The sequence below is a fragment of the Melanotaenia boesemani genome, chromosome 2, assembly GCF_017639745.1.
Source record: "Melanotaenia boesemani isolate fMelBoe1 chromosome 2, fMelBoe1.pri, whole genome shotgun sequence".
Taxonomy (NCBI): domain Eukaryota; kingdom Metazoa; phylum Chordata; class Actinopteri; order Atheriniformes; family Melanotaeniidae; genus Melanotaenia; species Melanotaenia boesemani.
The window spans coordinates 32,180,994-32,202,028 of NC_055683.1; the positions used below are offsets into that span (position 1 = coordinate 32,180,994).

At 40.4% G+C, this 21,035-nt stretch overlaps 1 protein-coding gene across 5 annotated transcripts in view; it reads left to right on the forward strand.

Annotated features, from left to right (window-relative positions):
* svilc (supervillin c) overlaps nt 1-21,035 on the forward strand; it is a 28,360-nt gene that overhangs the window by 612 nt on the left and 6,713 nt on the right. The window contains exons 2-20 of one of the 5 annotated variants that reach the window (XM_041969237.1): nt 2,690-3,215; nt 5,976-6,131; nt 6,241-6,420; nt 6,940-6,974; nt 7,869-7,930; nt 8,823-8,968; nt 11,676-11,895; nt 12,044-12,603; nt 12,765-12,888; nt 13,742-13,789; nt 13,893-13,955; nt 14,413-14,487; nt 14,565-14,664; nt 14,742-14,825; nt 14,992-15,190; nt 19,839-20,005; nt 20,106-20,207; nt 20,290-20,426; nt 20,764-20,911. In XM_041969237.1, the coding sequence (XP_041825171.1) occupies nt 2,935-3,215; nt 5,976-6,131; nt 6,241-6,420; nt 6,940-6,974; nt 7,869-7,930; nt 8,823-8,968; nt 11,676-11,895; nt 12,044-12,603; nt 12,765-12,888; nt 13,742-13,789; nt 13,893-13,955; nt 14,413-14,487; nt 14,565-14,664; nt 14,742-14,825; nt 14,992-15,190; nt 19,839-20,005; nt 20,106-20,207; nt 20,290-20,426; nt 20,764-20,911 (2,887 nt within the window). In that variant the 5' untranslated portion in view covers nt 2,690-2,934. Of the gene's footprint in view, nt 1-2,608; nt 3,216-5,975; nt 6,132-6,240; nt 6,421-6,939; nt 6,975-7,868; nt 7,931-8,822; nt 8,969-11,675; nt 11,896-12,043; nt 12,604-12,764; nt 12,889-13,741; nt 13,790-13,892; nt 13,956-14,412; nt 14,488-14,564; nt 14,665-14,741; nt 14,826-14,991; nt 15,191-19,838; nt 20,006-20,105; nt 20,208-20,289; nt 20,427-20,763; nt 20,912-21,035 lie in introns of those variants that run through there. The other 4 variants (XM_041969246.1, XM_041969254.1, XM_041969263.1 and 1 more) reach the window with 4 other exon arrangements.

The following is a 21,035-nucleotide window of genomic DNA, read 5'->3' on the forward strand; positions in this document are numbered from 1 at the left end:
TTCATGCATCTCTTCAGTGTTAGTGGATAGATATTTCTTACATAAATCAATATACTTGTACAGTAGGTATATTGTAAAAGCAGACAGTTAATGTACAGCACCCTACAGGAAGCTGATGCGTGGATTAAGGTGAATGCATAGGGAAGGATGAGAGAAAATTCCTGGTCCTGTCCATTCTCCAACCATATGCCTGTGATATATTAGTGAAAGGCTCAACAGTTAATTTTATCCCTGCACAATGCAGTGCAAGGCTGTGTAAACCAATCCACATTAAAGATTTATTATGACAAACCCCTTCGCAGCATGCAAAGAAATTCTGGGAGAATTTGTCCTTGAATTACATAGATCTGCGAGGAGCTTTAGTGCAGGTAGCTCAGCTGGGTAGGTGTAATTGGTTGGAGGCATATTCTTGTTCAACCTTTTAATCTGGTTTACTCTGCTACTGCTGGACACTAGTCACGTTCTTTCTTAATTCTTATATTTTCTGCACCTGAACTTTGAAATGATATAATTTTAGTTGGAAACTAACCATTACCAGTCAGTAATGATGTGGTTTCTGGCTAGTTTAAAAGGCCAGAGAGGGAAAAATTGGAATTTATTTCCTCGATTCAGGGATTATTGACCTCTTTATGTAAATATTATTGAACTGTAAAAATTCCGATCCCAGACAGGAGCTAGAGGTGGTCCTCTCCCCTCATCCCTGGCTGTATTTCAAGCTTGTGTCAACTAGTGCTGCTGGATGAGAAGCCCATGATCCATGTTGAGCCTCAGTGGTATTTTCCCCCTTCAGTCGGCAATCCTGCAGGTTGTCACATGACTTTCGCTCTTTGCAAAAGTGTAACGCGGCTTGGCTCTTACCCGTATTTTGCCAGTAAAAACATTTATGACATTGAGTGAGACTTTGGATGTTTTGCTCTACCGGCGTTTCTATACAGAGGCGACCTCTTGTGTTTTTGTTAAAAGCACATGTACACGTGTTGCAGAGTGACAACAGGAATCCTTGAGCTGGCAGTCTCATGCAGGGATCACTGCATCCACAGCTTAGCTAATTGAAGTTCTCCGTGGCATGAATTATCTGGATTATCTGTTTCTTACAGCTCAAAGTCAGATCTCTTTGTTCAGGTGTATTCCTGTGTTGTCATCTCACTCTGCATTTTTATTTATTTATTTTCATTTTTGTGTGTGAAACAGTGAAGAAGGCAGTAAAACTGTTCAAGTAAACAGAAGTTACATCTTTCACTTTGTGAACTCTGCTGCCAACACTTCCATTCAGCCCGGCAGCAGATCCATCTGTTGCACTAAGTCTGTGGCTCGCGCCTCTTTGTTCTGGCTCCATTGTGCTTCCTGCAGCAGGAATGCTGACAACTACAGTTCAGGAAACACACACAGACACATATGCAAACACACATTTATGTTTGTACATATTTGTGAGCCGCTTAAGGACCCATTTGCAATAATGATGCTGTTGTTAAATGCAAATTGTGCCACTTTTGTGCTATTTATAAGTGGTTTACAGCATTGGGTTTTCTCTGTGTTGTTGGTAACCATGTACCAAGCAAGGACTTTTCTTGCCTGTATATGTGTACATGTTGCCTAGGAACATTGCACCTCAAATACGCCATCATATATTTGTTTAGACAAATTTAAAACCGTAGGCAATTAAATTTGCCCTTTGTTTTGGACAGATAGCACACTCTGTGCTGACATTACAACAGTGAAAAGGGTGATAGAGGGTGTTGGATAACATTTGAGGAAAAGTAACCTGCTGTTTTGTGGAAAAGACGAGCAGGTTATGTGCCATCGAGGCCTGGACCCAAAGTGGAGCTGAGCTGTGGTGTTGAGTTTCAGTGCAACGGGAGATTCCTGCATGGCACTGCAGGCTGGTGCAGGTCATCTTACATGGACCTGAGAACCAGGAAAAGAGATGGGCTCAGATAAAAGGATGTACATCTAGAAAAAAATGGCATAGCTGTAAATAATTATGATTGAGAAAGGTTATCTTGATCTCAAGATGTCCTAGAACAAGACTGTACAATTTTTCTTTTTGCTTTTGCTGTAAACTGATTCAATATATTTTTGTTGTGATTGCGGTAAAGGGGATAAATTTAACTAGATTCGAAAACTGGCAAAATCTCTTTTCTCACGTAATGTGATTGCAGTTAAAAAAGCTGAACATTTCTTTTTAAATCTTCACTTTTCTCACCAAATTCTTTAAGAATTTGTCTTCTATTTCCAACGCTCGTACCTTTTGTGCTAAAAGCCCCCTATTTAACAGGATTTTATAATCCTGTAATTTCCATATTTACCACACCAGAAACTTAAATGTCACATCAATGTGTGCAGAAAAGTCTTGTGGATCCCTGGTGGGAAAATCTGTCAATAAGGAACACCACTTCTCTCAAGATGGATGAATTTGAAACTAAATTTGAGTAAATTTTCTGTCAAATACAATTTAGTAGTTGCTATCACCATGGCAACCTCAACTGCCATTCAGACCTCACAGCTGATGAGCATAAATAATCAACAGCTTGTCTCACGGCTGTACTCTACACACATTTGCATACATGTAGCTTCAATGTTTTACCAGATAACAGGAAACAGTGGAGAGGTGGTGCCTCTAACCCCAGTGCAATTTCCCCTGAAAATGGATACCCTAATTTTATTTATTAATATTTTTTTTATCTTTCAGGAGAAACATCTCAGTCACTGATAAGCAGGACTGGTTTCTGACCCCTGACTGGTGACAACAATGAGTGAAGCAAAGTGAGAAGTCTCTAGGTCTGATGGAATCTGAATTCTGCTCCAACATAGCAGCCTGCACCTGTTTTTTGCCACATCTGAAAAGTAGAGGACCAACACCCCGTCTACTCTTCCTTCCTACATGCTCTGCAACAGTCTGAGACGCACATAATTATCTGAATCCTTCAGAGGGACATGGATGCCATTGACAACCCAGTTATGGAGCCCAGAGCGGAGCGGATTGCCCGCTACAAGGCCGAGAGAAGACGAGAATTGGCCGAACGCTTTGGCAGCATTGATGAGCTTCCCTCTAAGTGGGTGAAGAGGGATGGAAAAGAAGGGCAAGAACAAATGTGTCATCTCCAAGGAGGGATGAAAAACTCAGATGGGCTCAGTGAGAGAATGAACGGCAGAATGCAAGAGTTCACAAATGGAGTGGAAGCTGATGCTCCTGCAGACTCCAGTTACCTGAGAAGGTGAGTCATGTCTGAGGGAGGGACTGTGACCTGGAGCCAGTCATGGCTGCAATGATTAATTTAAAAACAACATTCAGGGATTTCTATGGTAACACATAAAATCAAATAGTAAAGCCTCATCAGTAACCTCTAGTATTTTATTACTGGAACCAACAGTAGCTTGTTTGTTTGTTTGTTTTTTGTTTTTTTTTAATAATCTGACCTGGATGGGATTTTTAAGGCTTGATATCAGACAAAAATGCAAGTCTGTGTATTTCTGTGTTGCAAGCAAACTTTTAGTTGAACCATGTCTAATCACACATATGTTGTAATTATGAAATAAACAATGCAAATTTATAACCACTAAACATATAGAAGGTATGGCATTATAGATATATAGAAATCCATTACCCCAACTTGCAATTTGATCATTTAGTGCTGATGAAGGTCACAGAAATGGACTCACAGTAGCTTAGCCTTTAAAATTATGCCCAAATTACACATCTGCTTTTATAGATTTGCATTTTGTTTAACTATAGCAAATTCACTTTTTTCAGGTGCTCTCAGTTTGGTTGTTTGGTTCAGTTCTGGGTGCGACTGAACCTCCACACCAGCTAAAATGGATCATACTAATGATAAAAATGGACCAGAACTGGTTTTAGTTGAACCTAAACAATTCAGGCAAGGAAGAATCCAACACTTGGAGTTTTTTTAAAGGCCCTTGTAAGTCAGTTACCCACATGATTTCAAACATCTTCTGTTCAGCATATTCCGCCATATGGAGCCCTACCACAGGGAGCAATAAACAAGCAACCATATGCTGTTTGAAAGTGGTTGCTAATTGGAACAGTGACAGGCTCATTGTCAACTTTCTGGACATGTATTTTACAAAACCACTTGCAACTTATTGTAATCATATGGTTTAACTTTAGTACATATCCTGCAGATGATGCTGAGGGCATCCTAAAAAAAAAAAAAAAAAAAAAGCAGCAGAAGACACTGCTGGAAAAAAAGAAATTCACCCTTAATTATCCAAAGCATTAAAGCACTGATGGAACAGATATTTTAAAAGACCATGTTAAGCTTTTGGAACCATTATATGTTTATAAAAGCCAACTTAGAGTTCAATTGACTGTTCTCAACCCCATGGGTTGTTTGTTCATTCGGGCAATAATTACTAATAATTACTCTCTAAAAGAAGTCATCATAACAGCAACTGAAATGTGAAGGGTAAAAACGATGTCCATTAAGGTGATGGTGGTCTGGTAGAATGTATTTTAGTCTAACCATGAAGTATTTCTTTAAGATTTAACCAAGTAGAGGTGGGTGGATAGGTAGGTGGGTGTGTGCTGCTGTTGAATGTTTTTTTTTGTTTGTTTTTTTAAAACCCAATCATATCATGCAATTAGCTAAACCTAAGAAGGAACTGACAGATGTGTTTTAGTGAAGTATTGTTATGTTATTGACTGAATATAACCTGGAAGTGGAAAAACTGCACCACCCACCCTGTGCCTTCCTCCTTAAGAAGACTTTATGGCTTGTTAAAGAATATGAAAAACGTTTGTTTTGATGTGGAAAACGCTGAGTCATATTTTCCCTCCTGCATAGGTGGTAGTCTAGAGGAAGACCCCATGAGTTGTATTTCAGGGTATAAACAAATGATCTGTTGCAGTGTTGATGGATGACATCAGAGATGAGTTAAAGCAGTTTAACAAAAGGAGAAGATAAATGCTGTAGTATTATTTACTCTGAGGAAAATATTGAGGCTAGCGAGCATTAAAGTGTGAACAAGCATCCTTGTACGCGCCAAAAAATAACAGGAAGAAACATGCAAACACTCAGAATAAAGTCATCAGATACTAGAAAATGTACAGGTTGTTAACAGAATATCTGAAAAGGGCCAAAATTGTCCAATATCTCTGGCCGATGACCTGTTTGCTGATGCTAAAGTGTTGATGGAGCTCAGTGTTGGTGTCTGTATATGTTCCTGCGTAGATTTGCTGAGGAGCAGGTGCTTTGAGCCCAATGTGTCCAAAGACCAATAAAACCACATTCCAGCTATGTAACCCTGATGACACTGGTCACCTGCTTTCAGCTTTTTCACCTTGACATTAGTACACAGTGTCAGTATAGACTTTAAATAGATGGATTGTTAGTATTTTGGCAGCATTGTAGCATCTTATTAATAATCATGACTCAGATAACAATGCAATGAGAAGAAAGGCAGAAAATAAATCATTTGCCATTGTTTCATGAATCAGCTTGTGTTGTAACAGTCTAAACATCCTTTATATACATATTTGTTTGTATTAAGTTAATGTATAATTTGGATATTAAATGGTGTGCACAGTTATATGTTGCAGTAGATCCTTTACAGGTGAATATTATGTGTAAATCAGCTCTTGCTACCTCCATTTGAACCAGGTTTTCTCGTTTCGGTGACTTCTTAGTAGCACAGGACCTTTTGATTTCCTCATTCACTCTGCAGTCTTTCTTGCTAATTAAAACTAAGAGGTATAAATGAGTGGATCACAGCAAGAAGGTTTAAAGCCACTCTGATTCTTGTCTTGCATCTGCTGTTCTGCCGTGACCCTTTACTCTATCTGAGAGCCAGTATTACTAAGAGGAGACTGGAAACACTTTTACTCTTAAAACAAAGTTTCTCCAGTGGAGCCACATTTGATGGAAAGCTTCAAGCAAATTTTTTTGTTTAAGAGTCCCCCTCCACCCCTCCTCACTCCTGCATCCTCACCTGCTTCCCTTCACTCCCGCCCCCTCCAGGCCGGGTTGCCAGGGCTCAGCCAGCACATTGAGTGGGGAGGGGCAACTTGTCCCTCCTGGACTCAACGCCCCACAGCTTCACACTCGGGTCTCAGTGGGCCAGCTGAGGAGCGCCCTGCTACAGCAGACGGAGAGTGGAGCACAGCTTGAGAAATCGTAGGGTCCCCTGCATGTGTGTGTGATCCAGACTGTGTACCTTTTTGTTAGTAATATTTGCCTTCATCTCAGCATCATCTTCTCTTTCCTGCTCTGTGTTTGTGGAAAGTGGCGGCGCTGATGCTGGGCTAGCCACGTCCTCTCTGGACCTAGCTGTGAAGCCAGGCCCCGAGGAGGGCCTGCGGCGCACCCGGCGCTACTTTCCTGGCCGGTCAAGCAGTGGTCGCAAGACCAATGAACGCTTTAGGACGCAGCCGATCACAGCCAATGAAATGGAGGAAAGCAGCGGGTATGAGGCTGTTTTCTCTGAGTGTGGTGGCCAAATGGACAGATGAGGTGTCTGGTGTGTTGAAAACTAAACAAAAAAAACTGTTTGCAGTGGTCTGTTTTGCAGTGTTTCTGGAAACTAAAATCAACTCTTTCTTGATGGTAAATTTCGCTTTACTGCAGTGTTTTTCTTTTTTGTCTTCAAAGGTAGTTTGCCCTTTTTTATATATTGTCCTCATTAATAAAAAATAACCTTCCAGCTAAGGTGTGAGGTGCAGCAGATTTCTATAAAAACCTAACAGCGACATGGTTTGCATGACTTCATTGCCATTGCCTCATGATGACGTGCATATGCAAATGTGATTCAGTATCTGTCGTCTGAGCTGCAGACTGAAGCATAAGGACCTTTGTTGTAAATTTAAAGCAGGATCTGAGAGAGAGCACACAGGAGTGGAAGATTAAAGTCCACATCATCTCCCTGTTCATATTTCACCCTGATGACTTCATCTTGTCCTTTTCTTTTCTTAAAACCCTGTTCTAGGCTCTTAGATGCAGAGGAAGAGGAGAATAAGAAAGGTAAAACTATCTGCTTGTTTCTCTTGATCTTTTACTCATGTGTTATGCTACTTGGACACAATGAATTAATCCCACTTAGAACTATTGCAGCAGGGACACAGTATAACCAGTAAAAGACCTAACATTGAGTTCAAATATTTACTTAAAAAACACCTGATCTTCAACTATTTAAAACATTGTTCTAGTTACACAATAACTCATGTAGCAGCTCAGGAAACTGAGGACTGAGATTTTAAACCACTTCTAAACAAACTGCTAAAACAAGTAGCTTTTATTGCAATTTTGGGCACTTTGAACATTTATTTCAGGCCATATGTTATTAACTAGTCAATTTTTTGCCTGGGGTTGAAGAACTCATTATGTATTGAGTAAAAGTAATTTTGCAAGAATTTGTACTTGGCCTTATAATTATACAAGTAATAGAAATAAAATATATCAAATGTTCTGCTAAACATGCCTCTTAAAGATCATATGAAACATACACGTCAGAAATAGTTAAAAGGCTAAATTATAATGACTGATTTTATTTTATTTTATGAGATAGGAAAAATGAATTTTTCATGGATATAAACACTGTGACATGTGAACTGTGATTAAAACTAAGTAGGCGCACTTATATAAAGAGAGAGTTCTACTAAATGTTTATCTAATCTTAATCATAGATTAGCTCGAGGTATGGATTTGATGAAGCATAAACAAGCATAAAATCACCATATTCGTAAAAAAGAAATCCCCTGAAGCTGCATCTTTTTTGTGTTTAGCATTAATTAAAACTGCTTTCTCAGTCTTTGCTGTTGTCTGAAGTGCGCAATGATGAATCAAGTTCCCTAATAGTGTCTTCACGCTTATTTTCCCCCCACATTTGCAACTTGTTGTACGTCTTTTCTCTCACAGCGGACGTGAAAACTGATGACAGAGCAAAAATGAGCGTGGCAGCCAAGATGTCTTTGTTTAAAGTAAGTCCCAGTGAGTTTCTGCTCAGACACAGGACCCTTATTTCTGTGGTTGATTTGCCTATTTTCTCAGGATGTCTGCATAAGTGTGTCCAACAATGCAGAACAAACACAATCACAACCAAGTACCCATTAAAATGTGTTGGTGATATGTTCAGAAATATATTAAACAGATGAAGAGAAAGCTCCGTCAGTCATCAACAGTCAGGTCAGCTGCTCACCTTACAGACGGAGACGCACGGTGAGCCAACGCTGATTACGCAGAACTGAACCTGATCATGTGGAGGGAATATGACTGGTCAAACAGGTGTTCTCACTGGATTCACTGCCTGCTTCAATGCTTCTGTTTGTTATTAGAAGAAAAGCTACTTCTGTAGTCTGACAAATGCACACTTGATAGCCGTGTTTTCTTTTTGTTTTTTGTTTTTTTTGTCTCATAAAAACTCTAGCTCCTGAACAGTTTTTGTCATGTGGCCTCAGGTGAAAATGTGCCATTAACAACCGGCAGCTGTGTTATAATTAGCCTGCTGCCCTGCAGAGGCAGGGGGGGAGGTAACTGAAGCCGGCGGGTCTCTGGTTACACTGTGACCTGTTGAGCTGGCATGGAGCAAGAAGCCAAGATGTTCCACCTTACAGCTTGCTGCTTTATCTGCCAGCCAGCAGACCCACTTCCCCTCCCTCCCCCCTGCAATCTGTCCTTAAAAATATAATAGCAGACATTGGGAGGGGAGTTTCACTGCCATTTTTTTTTTTTTTTTGTAGTCCCCCCCCATACTTATTCAGCAGGTGGAGGCTGTTTGACTGAAGCCTGAAACTTTGGGTCAACCTCTTACACAGTTTGTGTTCAGCTAGAGTTGATGTGTTGTTATTAATGCCTTCCCCGGTTCTTCTGCAGGAGCTGGAGAAGTCAGCTACCCCCGAGGCCTCGGTCCTCCTGAAACCTCGTTCAGCCAGCGTCTGCCATGAGCGCCGGATGCGCCGTGGCAACGACCACCGCTTTCTTACCCAGCCAATTACCTGTGAAGAAATGGTGGCAATCAGGTGGGGAGTGACTGCCCTGAATTATTTGTTGTTAGCACGGATCTTGTTCTTAGAAAAGGCCAAGTACACTTTTAATCTTAAATAGAATCGTATTATCACTTCGACAAGGATGTGATTAGTTTCAGAGCAGTTTTACGTACCTCAAAAGAACTTGTTTAATTCACTTAAACCAACACCAACATTGCTCGAAGCTTTTCATTTTGTTTACAATCCTGTAAAAAAAGAGAAAGTAAACTCTCAGACATAATGAAAGATCCTCAGGTCCTTGCAAATGCAGAAGAGTGTGCATGAAAAACAAAGTAAACCTCATGAAGAACTTTAACTTTTTTATTTGACAGTATTAAGATTTACAAGCATTTGTGTATGCACAGCTCTCAAGGTCTCTCCACATCATTTCAACTAGGATGATGTCTGGACTTTGACTTGACCTCTGCAACATCTTTTTTTTTTTGTTTTGTTTTTTTTTAGCTTTTCTTTTGTAGATTTCATTTAGTGTTTCTGTTGCACTAGTTTTGGCCAAGCTTAAGCTTCCAGAGGTCATGGTCAGCTCGATGATTGCAAGGTGTCAAGGTCCTGTAGCTGGAAAACGCTTGACAGTGGTATCAGGTGTTTGTACTAGAATGTTTAATTTTCTTCAGTCATGCTGCTGTTTATTATCACCAAACACCTCCACTTCTAAAGAAAAGAAGAATGGCCTACACAGTTACTCCATGCCACAGAAATTATTTGACAATATTTTGATCTGCTTTGAATCTCTCAGGTTTAAGGTTAACCTAAATTGCATTGAAATGTCAGTAAATGGCCTCTGCAACCTGAAACAAGTGTTCAGGTGTTCTGTTGATTTGCTTTAGGCCTGCACCTGTCATTTGGTGTTCATGTAATTACTTCCTCCTTGTATAAAACTCCTCAAAACAGGCCAAATTTGTTCAGTATTTTTATAATTGTTCTGTCATGAACCTTTACATTTAACATGCTAACAGAGGCCTGTAGAGTCTGCAATGTAGCTCCTGGGTTTTTGGACATTCTCTGAGCATCGCGCATCTAGCGGTGAACCTGATGGTATGTCCGCTCCTGGGAAGACTGGTAACAATCTTGAATGTGTTTCACTTGTGAATAATCGCTGTAAAGCTGTGGACTCCAAAAAAGTTAGGAAACAATATTATAATCCCTCCCAGACTGATGGGCAGCAATGACTGCTTTTCTAAGATCATTACTGATGTCTTTCCTCCTTGGCTTCTTGGATTCTGCAGACCAGGTGCAAACTGCTTAAATCTCTTTTTGGAAGCGTTCACACTTAATGATAAATAATTAATCAAGTCCATTTAATTGGATTAGCTGCACGTGGCTGCTCCTTGTCTTAACTCCTGCGGAAGCAGTGAGGGTGCCCTTTGTTTTTCACTCTGTTTCTGCTTTTTTGTGCTAGTTTGTTCAACAATATTGTAATATTTTTTTTGTTCACCTGAAGGATCAGATTATTTAATGTCCTGACACATAATATCTTAAAATTGAAGTGTAGTTTCTTTTTCACGAAAATGTAAACATAAATGGAATCTGATGTAAGGATGATGTATTTTATATTGAATGAATTGTAGCTTTCTACACTGAAAAAGGGGAGTGGGGAATAAAGCTCAGTAAAACAAAAATACTCCATTATGATTAAATAGATCCTTTTTGGGATGACATTTGAGCTGCAGATTAACAATAGAGGATATTTAACGTGGTGGGCTCCCATTGGTTTTACTTCTAGGAGATAAAGTCTCCAGAGGACTATAACATGAATCAGATGAACAAGATGATTAACAAAGTAAAAAAAAAAAGAAGAAAATACATCCTTGAACTCCCTTTTTTTCAGGACCAGGGGAAAAGGGAGTTACATGATCCTAGATAAAGTGTATAAAACCATTAAGTTATCTTGAGTTTTAAAAAGATGACTGAGAGCTAGGGTGACATCATGAAGAAAACAACCCAAATGTGGTGGATCTTAGGATATATGTGTAAACTATTTTATAGGTGTCCTTTTAAACTGAATTTTTTTAAAGATGATGTGCAGCTCAGCTGCAGCATCTGTCAATTGTTCATGCTATTCCTCATTCTTCGATGAGCTTCAACACTGTTCTGTTAGTGTAGCTCTAAGACCTGCTGTAGTTCAGTGGTGGCTGCTGAGTCCCAGATGTCATTTTAAGAACAAGAGGAGGGAGAACCTCAGAGCAGCTCACCACATATTAATAGATGTCCATATTCACTTAGACAGGGATAAATTTTGCTTTGCTGCACCCAATTAAAAGGTCAAATCACAAATGGATTTTTTTAAGCCATAAAGAGGTTGGAAAGTTAACGCGTGTGTGTGTGTGTGTGTGTGTGTGTGTGTGTGTGTGTGTGTGTGTGTGTGTATTTTAAGCACTGAGACAAAATAAACAGTGGATTTAATGGAGTATATTTTCACATGCACATTTGGTGCTCTACAATTGTGAACATTGCCAGCAGTAGGGTAGAGTGTGTCTGATTCACTAAAAATAAATTACAATGTGGGTGTGTTCTAGGGAGCAAAGGCACATGGTGTCCAGAGCAGCGATGTGGCTCGCTGGTGTCAGGGCTTAATACCTAATGGACATCAACATAAATCAATTACAAAGAGGGGAAAAATAAAAATCAGATTCTAGATGCACATTTGTACATGTTTGACTTTTTGGGTCATGTTTTCTTGCAGTGCTTCCACACCAGTGGAAGTCCACTCTGTGCAGACTGAATCAGTGGAAGATGGGGATGAAAGCTGTAAGATGAGCATGAGTGAGAAGCTGGCCCTCTTCAACAAGCTGTCCCTGCCTGTGAAGCAGGGGTCCAGTCCTGCTGATGCACCGACGGAGAGACGGAGGCAGAAGGGGGCGCGATATCGGACACAGCCGATCACTGTGGAGGAGGTCAGTCTGGTGAGTGGGAAGACATTACAGTCAAAATAAAGAGAGTGGGTACGCACAAAATGTATGTTTAAATCCTCCATGTTTAATTTATTTTTTTTTAATTCTGTTTTGTTTTGTTTGTTTGAAATATGTATGTGACCCTCTTATTTCTGTGTAGCTTCAGAAAGGTCCCATTCAGCTCCCTGCCTTCAGTTTGTCTCGTCATCTGTCCGACAGACAGCAGGCCTCGTCTGTCAACCTGAAACCAAGTGAGGTGCGTCTTTCACAGCCAAGACCTGATGCAGAGCTCGATTTAACCCAGCGGGACCCTCCTTGTTACAACCCTGAGCCGGTATTGAAAGGAATTCTGAAGAAGAGCCGCTCTGCAGGCCCAGAATGGAGCCGAACGGAGGGTGATCGGACGGATGCGTTGCATAGCCACGAACAGAATGGTGGAGAGGCAGAGATGGACAGGAGGATGCAGGGAACTGAGAGGCAGGACTTTTCTGCAGCACCACAGAGACGGAGGCGTGAAGCTTCAGGTGTGGAAGGAGGTTTGATGACTACTGCTCCCTGGAGGCAGAGAGCTCGAAACAGGAGGGAAACCATTGCCTGTACACCGCTAAAGGCCTTTTCAGAGCAGGATGCTCCTCAGGAGGAGAGACCCTGCCAGATCTCGCCACAGGAACAAAATATTTCCTTTGTGGGAAACAGTGTAGATGCAACAGGAAACATCCAGTGAGTAACATTATTTCAGTTCAATGGCCTAATATGAACTGTATGCTCTGAAGATGAAGTTTGTTAATCCCTTTTCAGAGGCTGTGTATATACCTAGCAAAAGTTTTTCATTGTGCTTTGATATGTTTTATGGTTCTTATTGCAACTGATCTGGCCAAAAGGCAAGAAGAAACACAAGGGAGTGTGAAGACAGTGGATGAAGAACACACAGGAACACATGACCAGATCGTCCCACCAGATTGCACATCTAAACTACTGGAAATAACCAATGCAAGCAAAAATGAGGTATAAAACTGAGACACATGGTCCTTGTGTTACTTTAAGCTTGAGATTATTATCTTCAGAATCTGCATCTGCTCTACCAGTAGTTGAAAGATTTATGGGGGCATTTTGTAAGGAAGCACAGCAGTGTTGCCTCTGTTTGTATTGATTTATAAGTAACAGAAGCTACTAATGGTGGGAAAGTCCTACTATTCAATGCTCTGTTGAGTCATTATTTTACTTTTTGATGTTTCTGATAAAGTGTGGACTAAATATTAACATTTAATCAGTGGGTTAAAACTAAAATTTCACTTTTGAGCCAATTCTGTGGCAAAGAAATGTTGGATTTTTTTCTGCTTTGTGGCCTTAATGGATGCTGTTCCAGATAATTCACTCAATTAAAAACCAGGAACATTGTTTAAGATTATTTTTTTTAATCAAATTCTCCTAGTCATGTTGGAGGTTAGTGGGTTCATTCTTCCTGCCAGATTTAAATGGAGATGGAGGAAAGGCCAGTGGTTAGATTTGGCTGTTTGAAATGCCATTGAAAACAGATATCTCGTCTCTTAACAGCAGCCCTTTGGATGTGGTATGTGCTTAATGCGTTGATATTAAACTCAAGTTACTGGGAAATAAATTAAGGCCAGTTAGTGTTTATGAGTGGGATGAGTTAGATTTTTTTTCATGATGTGAGGTGGAATGTAAACACACTGAAGATCTGATGTTTAAATGATGATCCCTTTATGACCTTACATCTAAGCTGCACCACATGAATGCATATTATTATTAATCCTCCTTTTTTCTTCAGTCTTATGTTTCTGTTAAGATTTATTTTTGATTTCCTCTCCTTTGTCTACCGTCACACTGTTCTCCGTAGGAAGAGTCACAAACCCCTCATCTCGACAGCGTCAGCCTTCAGTGCTGGGTAAGATCTAAATAATCAAAATGCACCGATCCTCCTTGATCCCTGTTATAAAAATAGACTGCTTTTGAACAGCTTTAGCCTCCCCCCCTCTCTTCTCTCCCAGGAGCCCGTCTTTGCCTCTGTCTATTCTATCAATACAGCCCAATATATCATGTGTTTCAATCAGGTAACTGTGTGAGCTGCTGCATGTCAGGCTACTTTGCTGCTTTTTTTTTTCATTTGGAGTGATTTGAATGCAGTGAAAAGTTTTTGTCATGTAGGTGGATGTGATTTTTTTTCAGCTGACATTTGAAGTTTCATTCATGCTAATGAGCAAAGTGTTTCCTAAGGAGTTACTATCGTGTCCAAACTGCTTCTTTACTTGACATGTTGCAGCTTTTTTCACACTTTGCTTAAACTTTTAAGGTTCTCTTACACTTTATTTTGGAAATAAAAAGGAAAGAAATGTCAGGCTTGCACAGGATTTTTAAAACATTTTTGGCAATGTAAATTTTGTACATGCTTGTTTAATGCCTCATTCTTTGATATCATCTGATCGTGCACATCGCCAAAGGAGTCTGCTGTCGTACAACAGAGAATTCACCTGTTATTATCTATGATTTTTGTTTTCACTTCATCTGCAGAACAACTTGTCCTTTGAGGCTCAAGAGGTCTCCTCCCCTACAAAAAGCCTGACACAGCCTCAGTGGAGACAGAAGGTGAGACAGATTTACTTTTTTCATTGTGTATTGGAGATCGTTTGCATTCTTACTGGTAGTTTTCTCTTGCTGTGCAGACTAGAGAGGCTGAACATGAACAGAAAGTGGATCAAACTGAAGAGAGGAAAACACAGCTGGAAAGCAAAGAGCAGGAAGCTGAACTATGTGGCAAGACGGGTGAGATTTCTTGCTCTGGTTTTCAATCTAACTCTGTTGGGTTTTGTCCTTAACTTTCTTTTTTTTGCAACCTTTAGGTCTTGGATCTCCAGAACCAGACAGCAATAATATCTGTTATAAGAAGAGAGACTCTTCTGAGGTTCCAACTTACACATATGAATGTAAGAGCAGCTTTAGCCCACATAATACACCCTCACTGCCAGTTTGTACCTCACTGTTTCTTTGCAGAAATGGTGTTTAAAAGCCAAATTAAAATAATTTGTAACCCGGAGGAGTGTTGCAGAGGCTTGTTGATGTAATTAATTTATCTGTGTCTCTCCGATGCAGCTTCACAGCCTACCTCATTCGCAGAGGATACCCAGGAGGTTAAGGAGGAGACACTTGTTCATGAGTCCCACGTATTAGATGGAGATTTTTGTCGTGATCAGTCACCATCTCCTGCCTGCGTCCCCACACCCTGCGGTGCTGTTACAGCTTCAGAAAGCGAACAGGACCTGGACATCCTCTGTCAGAACAACACACCCATGTGAGTACGGATGATCAGACTGTGATGCAGGTAGAAGAGAGCAGCAGGTGTTGGGTCTCATCTTCATTTCATGCTTTATATGACAGATCAAGGTTTTATGTGAATTCCAGGATGCAGAACTGTAAAAAGGTGCTGGTTATCCCACGTTTTTGTTTAAAATTAGCAAAAACTGAAGTTTAAAGTAAGAGAAAATATCTTAAATCAAGACATTATATGCCTGGGAAAAGCATTTTACCTTTTATCAAACATTTTGGTCCTTAAAGTTTTTGATGAGCTCTTAGAATTACAAAACTAAATTAAAGCTGCAAGCAGCGTTGGAGGCCCTCGCACCTCTGGCGCCGCTTCGGCCTATTGCACCGCCCCATCACCTAGCAGCCTCCCTCCAGCAGCGCGGCCGCTCTCGCCCACAGCCATATACCCATTCTTGCAGAGTTTATCTACATCAAGAGGTGATTTTCCTCATGGGAGGATCAACTTGCAACTCAGCCTGTCCAGTCATGACATCTGAAGCATTCATCACCTTGTTTCTTACAAACTGTGTTGAATTCCCACAAACTGGAGCATGATTTCAGGAAAATTCCACGTGGCCAGTAGGTGGTGGTAAAGTTGTTTTAATGTAGAACCATGTTCAGGTTGGAACTCTGTTGAGAACAGGAAAATATTAGCTCAATTGGTCAACTGACAGCAGGGTTAGTGCCACTTCCTGTATAATGGCGAATGATTTAAACCATCACAGGAAGCCATTTTAATCAAGCTGCTATAAGAAGTCAGTGATATTTTCAACCATGAGTTCATGAAGGATGATATTAATGAGTTAGAATTAGTTATACAGAGGATAAAGGGTTAAAATGGTGGGACTCCCTGTTCCCAGGGGGCGGGGCAATGGTGTTGAGAACATCAGGACATGAAGAAACTTTTTTGTTTGTCCTGGCATGTTACATAAATATGCCACATTTTATCATGTCGCTCAAAGCAGTGGTTGGCGCTGATAGATTAAATATTTATAGGGGGCGCTATAGAGCCACATAACCAGCATATGTGTACTTGAATCAGTTCCAGGGTCTGACCACTGTCCTCCCTGTCAAGTTTGGTGGAGATCAGGAGTACATTGGGTCAGTTACAAGTACTTCCTGTTTAATGGCGGTGGACGCCATTCGCCATGGTTTTGCTTGACAACGGAACTTGAGGTTTTTTTCTATAGTTCCATTAAAGGGTTTGACCTGATCTGAAGCACTGTAGAGTGTGTGAGGTTAATCCCTGAAGAGAGGGACCCTGCTGTCTGAAAATTGCACTTCCTGTTTCAAGTGGGCGGGGCTTAGGCCAAGACCAGAAGTAGTAACATGTATCTGTTCAGGAGCAGCCCCTGATTAATCAGTGTAAGTGTCATATTAATTGGATGAAAATTGAGGGATTTATACGATTAATGATGTCATGGCGTCTTATCCAAGTGTGTCATGGCGCCACGGTCTTGCCATGCAGCGTTGAGCAATGTCCAGATGACAACATCTGGACATGTAGATGTGGTTGGCATGGAACTGAAGTGAAACCTGTCCAGTTTGGTACAGAATGAGTGTTGTATTTCAGAAATAATGGATTCCGTGCTTGATGGCTCAACATGAAAACTTGATGACGAGCCGCCGCTGAACGCCACCTCCTATTAGAAATTTTTCAATAACTTTTGACCACACATGCCTCTGGAGTGTTCAGGCTGAGTTTGAGGTAAATACGATAAAATCTGTAGGAGGAGTTCGTTCAAATGCAAGGCAAAGAAACATGCAAAAATGACCCCCAAAATGACACTTTTTTCAAAATGGCCGACTTCCTGTTGAAGTTATCATATAGGTCCAAGAGGCTTTTTTGTACATCCTCCCAAGTTCTATCAATATACTGGATTTCAGCTATATTGTTCAATGTAGTGGGCAGATATAATCAATTTAATATTTGTAGGGGGCGCTATAGAGCCATATTGCACTTTTTCTAGCATATGTCAATGTGGCTGAGTTCCCAGCCTGACTGTGGTCCATCCTGCCAAGTTGGGTGGAGATCAGCAGTACAATGGGTTTGTCACAAGTACTTCCTGTTTGATGGCGTCGGACCACTATTCGCCATGGTTACGTTTGGCGAAGGAACTTGAGATTTTTATTGTGGTATCATGAAAGTGTTTGACCTGTTGTGAAGTACTTTCAAGTGTGTACGTTTTATTCCTGAGGAGATGGACCCCGGCGTCTGAAAAAAAGCACTTCCTGTTGGAAGTGGGCGGGGCTTAGGGCTAGACCGGAATTGGTGATATGAATCTGTTCAGGGATGGACCCTGATTAATTCCTGCAAGTCTGATGGGGATTGGATCAGAATTGAGGGATTTATAGTGATTTATGATGTCATGGCGTCTTATCAAAGTTCGCCATGGCGCCACGGTCTCGCCCTGCAGCATAGAGCAACAGTTTTCACTGGATATCATCACCAACTTGTTTTCTGCTGTCTGACCCAGTTTGGACCTGGTTGTGTTCAAAACGTCAGATAAGAGGGTCTCCAAGTAAAAACAGGGACTTCCTGTCGCCAGGGGGCGTGGCTAATTCATAACCCAAATATTGACATGTAGATGTGTTCAGGATGGGACTGGTATCATACATGGCCATTTTGGTTCAGATACATTGTTTTATGTGGAAGTTATATCACTTTCGTTCTTCACGGCGACACATCAAACTTTGAGGCCCCACCCCCTCCATGCCCTTTCTCCTATTAGAAAACTTTCAATAACTTTTAAAGACACATGCCTTCTGGACATCCTGAGCTATTTTGGTAGCGGTACGATAAAATCTCTAGGAGGAGATAGATTTTGAAAATGTCAGTAAAACGCCAAAATGGCGACTTTGACCCAAAATGGCCGACTTCCTGTTGGTTTTAGGCTGTTGCTCCAAGAGGATTTTTTGTTCAACCGAACATTTAGAATATTTGTAGCAATTTTCATAAAGATTGATGACGTGCAGTGGCGGGGCATCGTAAATAGGTGGCGCTCTCATTCAATTTTGCCCGAACAGTCCCAAGCACCCCAAAATATCAAATTTTTCACATTCCTTTGGGGGGGTACACAAAAATAGGCGCGTTTTCGTGCATGTTCAGGTCCCCAAAAATGCCTCCAATGTTTAAGAAGAAGAAGAAGAAGAAGAAGAAGAAGAAGAATAAGGAAGAAACGGAGCAATTACAACAGGCCTTCGCACCGCCTTCGGTGCTCGGGCCTAATGATTAAATATAGTTCATGTAACAAGATGAACACTTGTTTTAAGTCTGGTTAGTTACAAGAGGTATCTGTGGAGTATTTGAGTTTTAAAAGAGGTAAAATAAACTTTAGTCTCGTAAATAAGGAATTTACACAAAATACAGGAACAGTAACATATTAACAGCCTATAAAGCTGTCAAAGGTATTGAGTGAGACGTGAACGTCCTGGTAAACACGCGGCTGGAAGTCAACACAGAGACGGTGTGTGACGTCATGCTAAGGTTTTTTTTTAAACCCCACAACAAATCTGTATTTAAAGCGGAGACATTTGATATCAAGTTCTAAATAAAATCATATAAATTTCTTTACATATTTCATTGCTTTTTGTTGCTAAATTGTTTATTTAAAAAAACATTATTATAAAATAACATTTTTAATCAGTAAATTGAGAATAAGTTTACCAGTAATAGAGGTGCTTGCATCTTTTAAAGTACCAGTACAACACCATAAATGGACCTGTACTATTGCATAGACAAAATTATTTTCTGCGTGTAAAAGAATGAAAGTATTTTCAAAAATATCTTAAAGCATTACAAGTAAAAGTTTTTAATGCAGAAAAATGTATGTTATGCTATTTGATGGTCTCTCACTGATCATGATATTTATTCTCACCCAGAAACAGGAAATATTTTTTAGGAGTGGATCTTTCTGCCTTTCCCATCAAGCTGAAACTAACTCTCATATTTATGTGTTATAAAATAAAATCAGTGGTGAAAATATCTATATCTATTTTAATATTCACATAAAGAAAATATAAATGTTCCTTTTTATCTGTAATGATTGGCTTTCTCTTTATATAGTTAAAGAACTTCAGTGTGACAAATTTATTAAATTGATCCATGTTCAATGTAAATTATACCAGTTCTTTTAAACAATCAGAATTTTTGAAGAGACTGCAAACTTCCAGGACGTTCTTTTATCATATTTGTTCTTTTTTTTTAACTTATGGATGATGGTTGAAAGTGGGTTGTACTTTAGTTAATAGCGGCTGATGTGGGATCATAATGCAAAACAGTGTGGTAACAGTAAGTTGTGAACTTATGTATCTCATTTCCCAGAGTTCTTAGTTTCAGGCCCGGGAAAGTGCATAACCCAGCTTAAGGTACTTCAAAACAAGGCAGAAATGCCTTTACACATTTCTTTGTGTTGCTTTGAATATTTTGGTATTTGAGACTCTGAGATCAAATCTTAGCACCAAAGACATGTATGGGCTGCGTATTAATTCACTATTAATGCAAAAAAAAAAAAAAAAGAAAAGTACTCTAAACAAAATCAGGTATGATTTGCACAAGACTGTAATCTTTGGAATCTGTTTGAACTAGAAAGTTGTAACTTTAGTTTGTGTGTGTATGTTTGTGTATTTGTGTGCAGACTGACCTCAGCGGTTGCAGAGCACAGGCGAGCGGTGCGTCCATCCCGCCGGACTCAGGGCTCCAGGAACCCTCTGAGGGCTCTGGCAGCCAGAGAGGATGTCAGGCAGGATTACATGGGTGAAAGAGTCAATACAGCGGCTGAGGAGAGGGGCGAAGCACAGAAAAGTCAGTGTGTTTTTCTTAACTTTATTTTCTTCTCTTTGTCTCCCTCTGCTACCTTACCTTGTGTATTCCTGTCTTGCATGTAAAAACTCCTCGTCTACAGATTCACATCCTGCCACATCGGAGGACTCGATCTCTTCCTCAGATGCTGAAAACACCAAGTCTTATTCTCCATTCAGAAGCCTGATGCTTGTTCACATCAAAGGTTAGGAAAGATTTGGTTCCTTTTGTGTGTGATTATCAGTGAGTGTTCATGTTTTTATTTGAACAAAAGCCTGTGATGACAGGTAGGCAGCATGTCCAGGTCCGGTTGGTCGAGCCATCAGCGCAGTCACTGAACAGTGGAGACTGCTTCCTGCTGGTCACCCCGGAGCATTGCATCCTCTGGACTGGAGAGCTTGCCAATGAACAGGAGAGAGCTAAGGTACCAGTGAGGATGATGGCATGCTGTGAGGTCTGATCCACCTCCCATTTCTTGACATTTTGTTTCCAAGTAGCCAGATTATCATGTAATCTTTTAACTGAGTCTTGAAAAACAAATTTTTTTTCAGGCCTCCTTGATTTATTTTTTACTCCAGTCCTTGTCCCTGACCATTTTAGAAGAATGTGATATTTTATTTAACATTAACTTACGGAGCATTTCTTAAATAAAAAAAAAAACTAAACAAACAAGAAAACAAAACATTTTTCATATAAGCCCTCTTACAAAAATTAGTTCCTGTGTGCAGCTTTCATAATGGGAATACAACCTTGTCTTCCAGGCATCTGAGCTGGGATCCTTCATCCAGAGAAAGGGGGATCTTGGCTGTCAGGCCTCCCAGGTTGTCCATCTGGAGGAGGGGCTGAACTCTGACAACACTGTGGCTGCAGACTTCTGGACTCTTCTGGGAGGAAGAACACAGTACAGAGGTGAGATGTCAAAATGTGTGTAGTGCACAAGAGCCATGCTTATGAGTTTGTTTAATACAACAACATGGACATGTCATAGGTATAACGTAATAACACAAACATAAATCTGCCTATTCTGTGTAAA